Source organism: Mesoplodon bidens (assembly GCF_964165515.1).
Source record: "Mesoplodon bidens genome assembly, chromosome: 11".
NCBI lineage: Eukaryota > Metazoa > Chordata > Mammalia > Artiodactyla > Ziphiidae > Mesoplodon > Mesoplodon bidens.
In genome coordinates, this window is record NC_138167.1 from 76460675 (window position 1) to 76473166 (window position 12492).

At 43.5% G+C, this 12492-nt stretch overlaps 1 protein-coding gene across 1 annotated transcript in view; it reads left to right on the top strand.

Annotated features, from left to right (window-relative positions):
• PAH (phenylalanine hydroxylase) overlaps positions 1-4955 on the top strand; it is a 69999-nt gene extending 65044 nt beyond the window's left edge. Inside the window, exons 12-13 of the mRNA XM_081249745.1 lie at positions 1859-1974; positions 4032-4955. Coding sequence (XP_081105871.1) covers positions 1859-1974; positions 4032-4075 — 160 coding nt within the window. The 3' untranslated portion in view covers positions 4076-4955. The remainder of the gene's footprint in view (positions 1-1858; positions 1975-4031) is intronic.
• Positions 4956-12492: the final 7537 nt, after the last annotated feature.

A 12492-nucleotide genomic window follows, 5' to 3' on the forward strand; every position in this document is an offset into this window, starting at 1 on the left:
TCCTCTATCCCTAAAGGTTCCACTCTGCCATTCCTGGGGCCCCTTTAGGGTTATGGATTTTAGTGGATTCATGAATGATTCCACCTAGGTAATTGTAGTAACAGGTAAGATGCCTAGCACCTATTTTGAACCAAACACTGTTCTAAGTGCTTTTCAGGTATTAATTCCCTTAATCATCAAATAGGGCTACAAAGTTTGCAGATGGGGGTGCAGAAACATAGAAAGGGTAAGTAACTCACCCAAGTCATGCAGCTAGTAAGTGGCTGGCCCAGGGTTTGGACCCAGGCAGTGGGGCTTAGAGCCAGTACTCTTAACCGCTGTGTCACACTGGGATCCCACGTGTACAGGCCCTTCTGGAGACGACTCCCTAACCCAGGAAGTGATCAGCCCCAGGCCAGCAGGGAAGGCCTTGCCAGCACATGGGCTTCTCAGGTCTTTGAAGTTCCACCTGCTAGTGTCCAGGACCCAGAGGAGACACCCACAAAAGCTCCCATCTGCTGAGAGGTGGCTCGAAGAGCCAACGAGAGTTCTAAAGAACAAGGTTCCAAAAAGGAAGGGATCTGAGCATCTCTGGGATACCCTCAGAGCATCCCAGCTAAAAGAAACCAGTGCCAACCATTTTCAGTTTCGAGATTTAGTTCTAGCAGAGATGAGGCTGAGTTTGGTCACACACCCACTCCTTGGCCAGATGAGGACTGGGCCTGAGACTGACAGCCCAGTTGATGTAGCTCCAGTGGAGCAGAAGTAGATTCTCCAAAGCAAAAATGAGGTGCACTATGGGAATAAGAGGGAAGAGGTGAAGAGCAGGAAAGTCACAGGTATGTACTACCTGGTTTGTGTCACCATCTGGGCTGAGAAAACTCTTTTCAAAGAAGAGAGGGAGAGAGATACTTAACCATTTATTCTTCATGCATCCCCAGTCACTAAAAAAAGATAATAGCTAACACTCACATAGTGCTCAGGTTCCAATTTTATGGAAGAATAAAGCAACCGAGGTGCACAGGAGCCCCTTGCCTGTGCCACAAAGGGCTGCGATTGGCAAAGGCAGGATTGAAGCCCAGCAGTCTTCTTATAACTGTCTTCTCAGTACGGCAGCCTCTATTCTCACCAGAAGCCAATTAGAAATATCATTTGTGATGTCTTTGCATTTTATAAGCCATTTGGGAATATCTTCTTAATGATGTTGCTTCCTATGTTTCATAAAGCCCTCATGGTGCATTCCTCCCAGACCCAGGAATGATGCATCAGGGAGGCATGGACGTGAAGGGCCCAGGCCAGAGTCAGGCTACCTGTGTCCTTCCCCAGCTTCTAATGTATTGCCTGCATGACCTCGGTAGTCACTTAGCTTCCCCAAGCCTCAGTTTCCTCATCTGCAAAATGGGAATAGTAATGGTACCTTCCTCCTAAGGTTTTTATGAAGACTAAGTTAGTGATATTAGTTGTGAAGAGTATAGCACAGTTAGGACTTGCTATAGTTCTTGGGACATAGGAGGCTCTTGATCCATTTTTTTTCTATAACACTTTTTGGCTGGATTTTACTTACTCTTCTTATTTTATTTCATGATAAAAATTTTGACCTTATTATATTGTGTGCTTTTATGGTAGTCTACTTCTGACTTTTTGGAGGTAGGTGCAAAAGTGTGTTTGTATATACACATAAGACATACCTACTGCACACAAAGGCTTCCTAAGAGGACCTCACTAAAGTTCCATTTCACTTCTCAGCCTGGTTCTAAAGCCCCTGTTCTAGTGAGGTTTCAGTGCTACCAAGAGCCATGTGAAATGCAATGGAAAAATCTTTTAAAATTATTTTTCCCCAAACGGTACCCTTCACTTGGATCTATGGGTTTGGTTTCAGGAACTTTGCTGCTATAATCCCACGGCCCTTCTCAGTTCGTTATGACCCATACGCCCAGAGGATTGAGGTCTTGGACAATACCGAACAACTTAAGATTTTGGCTGACTCCATCAATAGTAAGTAATTTACACCCTTTGAGGCCATTCTCCCATAAATAGAGGATTGTGTCTTCTTACCTTCACCATGGGAACAATAAGAGATATATTAAATATTTAACTAAGAAGAAGAGCATCTCCAGGGAAGCCACTGATTTACTGAAAGACAAAAACTTGGCAAAAAGGCCAGAATTGCCTTGCGTGTCCTTTCTCCTTTGACCTTCCTAGATTCCACCCCACCTCCTACCATCACACCACTTTTCCACTCTGGCTTGTCGCTGCCACATTCTTCTTTCTCCTTTGCATCTTCACCTCTTTCTCTCTAAGTGTCCACTGGATCTTGCTCTGCCTGGAATACCAACCCCTAAGGAATAGGTTCTATCTACTTTATCAACCATAGAGTAGCTCATCTATTGACCTTTTATTCTTCCTGGACAATGAGGATGTTATCATAGCTGCTCTTAAAAAATCACAGTGTTATTTGTTCATCGCCCAATTTTTTTCTAGCCTTCAAACTCCCCTCCAGCAACACCCACCATGCTTTCCCCTGGGCCCTGGCCTTCGCCCATACAGTTCTTGTTTAAAATAGTCTCCTTACCACTCTCATTTAGCGGCCCCAACCCCAGTTCATCTTTGAATCGTTCATAGATATCTCTTCTGATAGGACGACTGGTTTGGGTGGCCCTCCTACATCTTGGCATTCCCACAGATCCCTCCCTCAGAGCATTTATCATTATATTTTTTATAATTTGGTAATTGTTTACTTGTCTCCCCAACTAGACCTGAGCCGAGGGCCATGTCAGGTTTGCTGTCAGACCCCTAGCAGTTAGCCCTATTCCTAAAAATCATATTAGGTACTCAAGAGCTATTGAATAAATGGGTAAAACCACCAAAGGATCAAGCCTAAAGGGAGGAGCTCTAGGCCAAGTGGAGGTTTCTATCTCAAACAATGCTAACAAAGGCCAAAAGGGCAGGTGGGCTTGAAGTATCCCTCTCATACCCCTCTTATGTTGCCTGAGGCCACTTCTAATACATAGAGCTAGCCCATGATAGTCATTCCTCCTTAGGTATGGCCCCCTGCAATCAGCCATCTTGAAAAAGCCCAAGGCTGATTCTCCCCCACAGACACCATTTGGACACTCGGCTGGAACAGATCTGCTCACCAAAGAGGCCAGCCAGGGGCTCTGGGGGCTGGGGTGTGAGATAGAAGGGTCAGGCCATAGCTGTTTTCTCTCTCTTTCTCATTTCCCCTGAGGAAGCAAAAATAACTCCATAGGCTATTGTTTATAAGGAAATTTTTAAAATCACAGAACAACAAATTTAGGAACTGAAGGGTCCTTAGAGCTATGTGACCTAATATAAGGCCCCATCACCACTCTATACTTTCCTCAGGATATAGGAAGGAGTGAGGCGGGTCTGTCTCCAAGGCCCCTTCCACTTCTATGAAGAGTCTATGTCCCTGTGGCCCCTTGGCATGTGAGAACATGTCATGAATGGAAGCAACTCCATTGTACCTTCCTTAGTCCAGTGGTCTGGCAATCTAGGCTGACTTACCTGCTTAGACCATGCCTTCTCAAACCTAGTGTCCCTTAGAATCACTTGGAGAGCTAGTTAGAAATTAATAGTCCTGAGTCATATCCCCAGACTAAATTCACTGAATGTGTGATATGACTCAGGAGTTTGTATTTGTAATAAGGCCCCAGGTGATTCTGACACAGCGGGTTTGTGTGGCTTAGGTTCTGTGGCTTAGCTCCTTGCAAGCCTCTATGGTTGGTCGTGTAAAAGAGAAACAGAACAGCTAGCGATTTCCTAGGGAGAAAACGATTAACTCTTTCCCTGAGAAACAGCCTATGGAAAAGGGAAACTAATTACATTAATAGCTCTAGTGCTTCCTACAACTTGGAATCGCCTATAACAGCCCAAATCCTATCATCCTAACTAAGCTGCCAGCTCCTTGAAGGTTGCGGTGGTACCTAGTATATCCACACACCCCACTGATCGCCTAGTGTTTTACACACTGTGGACGCTTGAAGGGTGTTTGTTCATGGTATGAGTGGCTCCTTTGCTTTTCTTTGTAGGTGAAGTTGGAATCCTTTGCAGTGCCCTCCAGAAATTAAAGTGAAGCCATGCACTGAACCTGATCCATCAGCTTGAGAATCTGTTGATGGAAATCCAACTAATTCTTTCATTTCATCTGAAAAAGTCTGAAAAGCAAACCTTAATTCAAAATAACAGCCTTGAATCCTTTCTAGAACAAGATGGAGGATCAACAAATAAATCAAAATAATCTGAAATGACAGCATGTTAATACATACCCAAAAGCATAATATGGTAGATCTTTTGGGGTCACCTTTGATTTAGAGATGATAATCCCATACTCTCAGTTGAGTTAAAAATCAATAACCTGTCACATTTCATCAGAGTTAATGAAAATTCGGGACCTGCTTCATTCAACCTTCCTAAATACCTTGGTTATTTGCTCTAGAGAATTCCTAAAGGAGTATATATCACTCATTGTGAAACACAAGTCTGTTAGAATTGAATTAACACCTTTATTGGAGTATAATTACTTTACAATGTTGTGCTAGTTGCTGCTGTGTAACAAAGTGAATCAGCTATATGTATACATATATCCCCATATACCCTCCCTCTTGAGCCTCCCTCCTACCCTCCCTATCCCACCCTTCTAGGTGGTCACAAAGCACGGAGTTGATCTCCCTGTGCTACGCGGCTGCTTCCCACTAGCTATCCATTTTACATTTGGTAGTGTATATATGTCCATGCTGCTCTCTCACTTCGTCCCAGCTTCCCCTTCCCCTTCCCCATGTCCTCAAGTCCATTCTCTATGTCTGCCTCTTTATTCCTGTTGCAAAGATCATTTTCTATTTCAGGGAACTATGATTCTAATTACTGCTTTGTTATTTTGCCTGTGGAGATTTTCTTTAATTCAGGAGCCTATTAAAATAGTTATAAATATTAAAGTTCAAAGTGTAAAATCAAAATATTTCTGTATGCTTTATTGTAATCATAAATGCTGCTGTGGAGAGTAGTAGAACTCCCCATCTAACTCCTGCAACGTGCAGTGTCATTCTCCACTTGATTGTCAAGTCTGTTTTTGGAGACATTTTGAAGACCCTTAAGATGCAATAGATGTTAATTAAAAGCCTGGCTGGTAGATATTCAGTAAATATTCATTAAATGAATAGAGGAATGCACTATTAAACATCAAATCTTCAACAGATGTGAGAATTTTAATTATGTTTTAACAATTTTAGGGGTTACACAATTTTGTAGTTTCAAATATTTCTTGAAATGAAATAGTCCTCTCATTGCCCTTAGAAATATATTATCTGGATAAACTTGTGTTGAAAGAATGATCAGATTCTCAGATTTCCAACCCATCGCAGGGGCTCATTGTGATAATCCAAGTCAAGTCAACAGATGTTTACTTTTATTGGTTGTGCACTTTACATGAACACACGAATATGAGAAACAGTGGGGAGAGTAACAATGCCTTAAAAACTTTGCTTTAAATTTTCATGCCACTCTACCATATTATTTTGGAAATAGTTAAAGGATTTTTGTAATACTTCTTCAAGTGTGATTCTCAGACCTGTTGTATCATCATCAACAGTAAATCCTAGGTGCCATCCCAGCTTCCCCAAGTAGAATATCTGGGGATGGGACACAGAGACCTGTGTTTTTAAGTACTCCAAGCGATTCTTTTATGCTCAGTCAAATCTACTGGGTACATCAAGTTTGAGAAAACCTGACTTCTGGTGGTCAGTTCTGCCACTTGCCAATTAGGTCACCTTGCATAAGTCACTTTCCCTCTTTGGACCTCAGTTTAACAATGAGGCGTTAAACTGGATGACTCAAGATCCCTTCCAGCCTTGAAATACATTTCACATGCTAACATGTGTCTTTAAACAACTGTCCCTAATGTATTAATAGGGTGTAATAATACCTGCCTAAGTATGCCAGCAGGATGGAAAGAGCAATTTGGTCTGAATGTGTCTGAGGTTGCATTGCTTTGAAGCTGGGATTTTCTTGTCTGTATGTTATTTCCTCATGTCTTTGAAGAACCCACTGACAAGCACTGATTCTAAAAGTGGAAGTGGGCTTTTTCTCTGGTGTTCCTTTAGTGCCCAAACACTCTGCAAAGGGACTATTTTGATAAATGTTTCTTTACATTAAATGAAAATTAGAAAATTTCTTGACTCTGGAACTGAAATATTATATAGTATTTTAGACTGGATATTTTATTTTATAGTGAGTTTTAGTCCTACTGAAGATAATTTAGTATGTTCTAAGTCAAAGCTTAGGTTTAGGTTGTAATTTTGGCAGGAAGAAATTACACACTGAATGGAAGATATAGTCTCTGAAATTTTCATGTGTTACTCAGTACTTTTTATCTGGATATAAAAGCTATAGTGATGGAATTCAATATATTTCCATGTGTTAGTATTACTATCTATTTAATACATAGCAAACGAGCAGTTTTAAAAGAAACAATATTAATGATTTATTGACAGCTAATCTTGGTGTGTCCAAACAAAAGAAATATATGGAAGAATATTAAAACTGCGTAGCATTAGTGTTCAATGAGTTTTTGACAGGAGGAAACTAAATTTTAATTCTAGATTTCTAAGATATATCATTTAGTTGTGCTTCAAAGAATCTACCACTAAAATATCAGCTTCATAAAAACAACAGCGTTGATTATCTTCTTCACCTCTGAAAGCCTTAGCATGTAGCACATGGTAGGTGCTCAAAATCTTTTTAAAAAATTTCTGAGTTGAATCACAGGGAGTGTAGTGAAGATTGTCTCTCACAAATAAACTATTTTGCAAGAAAAAATTGAGAAACAACTAAACTTGCAACTTTCCCTTTTAAAAGCTATTGAAAGTTTTGCATCTTAGTCTAAGCTATGATTTTTTTTTAAAGAAAGATATTATCCCTTGTATAGGCTAGGTTATGGCTAGATAGTTTGTATTTATACTGCTTCAACAACTGACATATGGTAGTGCTTAATAAATGTCAATTAATAAAGGGGACAAAATTGCATCAGTGAAACTTCTTAGTTATCCACAGTGGGGCTGAAATGGTCAGAAAGCAATGAGTGACTTGCCTAATAATTGCAAAAAAGCACAGAGGAGACAAAAGAATAAAGCTTAGTAAAAAATGGACTTTTCAAAAGAAAAAGAAAGAAATGTGATCAAACCTTTCTCTTCTCAATGGAGTCTGCACCTACACACACAGTCACTGCTTTTTAATAGCTTTCCCATTCAGTTTCAAAAACTATAAACAGTGGTAGGTTTGATACATGCTATAAATGAACCTAGTAGTTTCTGTGCCTTGAATTTTCTCCTCATTTATAATCTTGCAACTTGGCTAGCTTCAAGACACAATTTACCTTCTCACCTGTAGTAAGCACAATTCCTTTAAAGCAGGAGTCCCCACCCCCGGGCCGTGGACCGATACCAGTGCTCGGCCTGTTAGGAACCGAGCCGCACAGCAGGAGGTGAGCGGTGGGCAAGCGGGCGAAGCTTCATCTGCTGCCCCACATCGCTCCCCATCACTTGCATTACTGCCTGAACCCTCCCCCCTCCCCGCCCCCGCTTCCCCCTCCCCGTGGAAAAATTGTCTTCCACGAAACCGGTCCCGGTGCCAAAAAGTTTGGGGACCGCTGCTTTAAAGAATAAGTTCAGAGTGATAAGCAATTGTAGAGAAGATGGATTCTAGACCTCCAGGGTATATACAACTCTCCTCTATAACATTATTCATAATTGTTCCGGGCACTCTTCTTTTTTTTTTTGCGGTACGCGGGGCCTCTCACTGTTGTGGTCTCTCCCGTTGTGGAGCACAGGCTCCGGACGCGCAGGCTCAGCGGCCATGGCTCACGGGCCCAGCCACTCCTCGGCATATGGGATCCTCCTGGACCGGGGCATAAACCCGTGTCCCCTGCATCGACAGGCGGACTCTCAACCACTGCGCCACCAGGGAAGCCCCAGGGTACTCTTTAACAATATTTGCTTTGTATATTTCTTGCACATTGTTTCTTTTATGACAACAATCTCTAACTAATAGAACATTTATGAAAAATAAAGAGAAGATGTGCTTCTCTGAGAGATGGACTTAAGTCTTCCAGAAGAAGGAGATGATACTGCAGGAAACATAATACCTGCTCATTTTCAGGTTTGTCGAAATGGATGAAAGGTGAATGGTGATTCGCTTGAACTGCAGTCTGTATTTTTCCTCAGATCATTCTTAGGAGGTGGGTGATGCCCAATGAGTGTAAGTGGATCAGTCTCTTTCATGGAGGTTATTAAAATTAGTGCATACTTTGGATGCCTATGGTTTATTCTTCCCAGAAGCAAATTAAGGAATATCTATTAAAGAAGAAATAAACTTAGTCTTCTCTGAGGCCTCTTTATTCCTAAAGGTTCTCAAAGAAATGTCAGCTGCATCCTGTCCTTTTCTGCAATCACATTTCAAATGGAGAGAGTGCTGGCAAAAGGCTGATTTCCACTATTCCTTGTGAGCTGTCAGGGGAGAGTGGAGTTTGGACTTCGAAAGAAGTGATCAGGAATGTATATTCCTTTGTGTTTTTGAGTTTCTCCCTTATGTCTCTGTTTTCAAAATTGCGGCCCTTGGGTTTCTTTGAACTGCCTATTTTTTGTTTTTTCTTGCGGTACGCGGGCCTCTCACTGTTGTGGCCTCTCCTGTGCGGAGCACAGGCTCCGGACGCGCAGGCTCAGCGGCCATGGCTCACGGGCCCAGCCGCTCCGCGGAATATGGGATCTTCCCGGACCGGGGCACGAACCCGCGTCCCCTGCATCGGCAGGCGGACTCTCAACCACTGCGCCACCAGGGAAGCCCTTGGGTTTCTTTGAAAAGTCACTCATCCTATCACACACACACACACACACACACACACACACACACACACACATCATTCCTTTGATCTCTAAGAGATTTTATAAAAGATGAGTTGGGGCTGAGTTAAGGTCTCTGCCAACGAAGGCACAGAGAACATATTTGGAGGAGAACATGTTTTAAATCTGTTTCTTAGAGAGCCTCCAGCCATTGGCACCATCCAGAAGTAGAGAATCAGCCTGGAACAACAGCATTACTTGCAAAGGGTAACTGTTCGCACAGAAAGGTTTTCAATCTCCTCCAGTGTCCAAATACTCCTCACGCCACCAGGCCTAAAGCTGTGGAGCCCAATGAGCTCTGTTTCCTTGGCCTAACAAAAAATCAAATTTCCAGCAGAAACGAACACATCATTGTAAAGCAATTATACTCCAGCAAAGATGTTTAAAAAAAAAAGAAATAGATGATCTTTGTGGAACTATATTTATGGGCAAGAATTTTGCCCCTTAAACAGAATAAAAATTAACTATCTAAAATTGGCAAAAAAAAAAAAAAAATCATTTCCGAGTGAGGAAGGAGGAAACAGAACCTTTCCCAAACTTTCCATTCCCAGAATGTCCTGGCGAAAGGGAGAAAAAATCGCTTCCCAGCGCAAAGGGCAGGCTGGGATTATAAAAGAGCGGTTTTATGACAGCGAAGTGCCAGGTAAGAGAGCTAGAACGTGCCTGAGGCTGGAGCGGAGGGAGAGGAACAGACTATCCGCGCCTCCCTAAGCCGCGTTTCTCAGCACCGCGGACAGTACCCACACCCAGAATGGAAATTACTGGCCTGGAAGAGGATGGAAAAGCCCGAAGTCTATCCTTTTACTGAGCAAAAGTAAGGAGGGGTAAAGAGTCTAGAAGGAGTAAATACAAAGATCAAGAGGCATGACTCTGATGATAGTCTTGCTCACTACAGAATCTGAATAAATTTTGGCTGGGGCTTCCCTGGTGGTGCAGTGGTTGAGAGACCGCCTGCCGAGGCAGGGGACACGGGTTCGTGCCCTGGTCCGGGAAGATCCCACATGCCGCAGAGTGGCTGGGCCCATGAGCCATGGCCGCTGAGCCTGCGCATCCGGAGCCTGTGCTCCGCAACGGGAGAGGCCACAGCAGTGAGAGGCCCGCGTACCGCAAAAAAAAAAAAAAAAAAAAATTTGGCTGAATATTGGAAAGGCAAAGTGGACAAGTGTGATGTGGTCCCCTTGGTGACAACGTCGTGTTTTACACTTTATACAAATGAAAGTTGGGTATCGTGTTTTCGTTAGTGGTGCACTCCCACATGATACTATTTGAGACCGGAAGATGTAGCATCTTTCAGTAGCACTGCTCTGGCAACCTCAATTCAAGTGCCAGTTTTTCCATCAAGTTGAACCTACTTGGACAGATTCTTAATCTCCCTGAGTCTCAATTTCCTCCTCTGTAAAATGGGGAAGAGAAATGCCTACCTTATAAGATTGTCACAAAAATCAAATAACATATTTTGTTTATAGATGCCTCTCAACCACTTTCAGTAACATTCTAACAATTTTAAATGTTTATTATGTTGGCATAAAGCACAAATGAACTCCCATAAGGACTGGTTATTATTATTATGGTTGTTTGGGTCCAGCAACATGATCCCAATTGACCCATCATTCCAAAGAGATGGATGATTGTGGAGGTGCCCTACATAAAGACTCTTTGGCTTACACTTGAGAAAGGAGTTTGACTAAAGCAGAATTTAAACCTTTCAACACAATCCAGCTGTATATATTATATACATTAAAGCTGTGAGCAATAAAATAATAAAATGTGCATCAACTTGAAGCTAAAGCTATATCTTGAAAAAGATAACTTTGGAGATTGAGATGGAAATTTCCTGTTTAAAGCTCGCAATAGACCTTCACTCCTTTAATCCCATTTCTGACATTCCCACACCATTGTGTGTTCTCTTTTTCCTTCTGGACCTATGGCATTACCAGCACTCTTTTAAACCGTAACCTCCAAAAAGCCAGCATTCACTCTGCTGCTAATGCCACTCTTTTCTGCTGGGAATATCATGTTGTGCTCATTCTGTGAAATGGTTAACATAAACGAAATTGTCTTGAAAATCATCATTCTCTAGATATGTTGTTTTACTGAGGAACCAACACAAGAAAACCTACCTTCACTTTGCTGCCCAATTTTAAGGTCGCCTTGGGACATGAGAGTTGGCAGGCTTTTTGTCTTTCCAGGGGCAGGAAGTAGAGACCAATTTTTAAAATAAAAGTAGTTGGTACTATGGTCAAGCCATCTCCCGCTCTGAACATTTTGCTCCAAAGCCGACCCAAGAAACAGCCAATGTAGAGGGCCAAATGGAAATAACAATTCTTGCAAAATAGAAGAGAATGAATTAGTCCCTCAAAGATGCGGACGTTGTAAGAAAGCATCCTCATAAAAGGATCGTAGAATAAATGTCTCCAAAATCTGCCATCGGCTGTATACTTTGACAGAGGGAAGAGAGAATCAACTAATATACAAAGCTTTAAAATGCAATGTATTACACTTTTTGCGTTTTATTCAACAAGTATTTATTTGCCTGTCTACTTCCAGCTCAGCCCGGGACCAGGCGCATTAAAATGATTACTGCGAGGGCAACGCGGAAGTTGGTTTAGCTGGTATATTTCCACATAAAACACGGGAAGTGCTCCATAAAAGGGAGCACTTCCCGTGTTTTAGTCCTGGCTCAGATTCAGCTCGGACGGAACCGAAACACAGCGCTCCATTTTTAAGGGGTTCAAACCTCACCGATCCAAAGATCCAGTTTCTATTTGGTGAAATTCAAGTTGCATCCCCCGACACACACACCAGGGCTGTGGGTTTTAAGCCGGTCCCAGACTCATTCCGCCCTGCAGCTTCCAGGACCAGGCTGGCGGCTTGGGGATCACGAGTAAAGCAGGAAACGACCACGTGGCTACGCAGCCCTCACCTTCCGCTTTTCCGCCTGCACCGAGAGGCAGGGCAGGTAAGGGTGCCCGAGGCGGAATTGCTTCGAGGAGGAAGCAGGGTGAGAGTGTGGGAAGCGTCCACATCGTTTTAGTTCACAAGGGGAGATAGCACTGAGGGGGAAGTGCAAAGAAACTTTCAGATTCGCCCTGGCAATTGACACACGGTTGGGAGGGTGCGGAAACGCGGCACGCAGACTTCAATTAGCCCGCCTGCAAGCGGGTTCATTAAAACCATTTCCGGTACCACAGCCCCGGACTCGATCCGTTTTAGCGGAAGATGGGCGGGCTGCTGTTGGCCTTAAGTATCCGCGCGTTGACGTCGGGCAGGACCACGGAGAGCTGCCGCCTCCAGGTCCTTCTGTCCTCCCAGCCCGGGGCAATCTCCAGTCCCACCCGGGAGGACTGTGGCTCCGGAATCGGCCCTGTCTTGCTCTGCTCTCCCCGCCATCGCCGGTAACTTCTGGGAGCCTGGAGTCCCGCCTTGAGCTAAGCGCCCTATGAACGGTCAGAGCCGGAGAGCCAAGAAGGGGCGCCCCATGAGTGCCGAGGTGTGCAGCGCTGGGAGTTCAGCTTCCGCGCCCGAGAGGCAGCACCCAGGGAGATGACAGAGGGGGAAAGGCGGCCGCAGGACCCAGGAGACGACAGGGCGGAGGTGACCT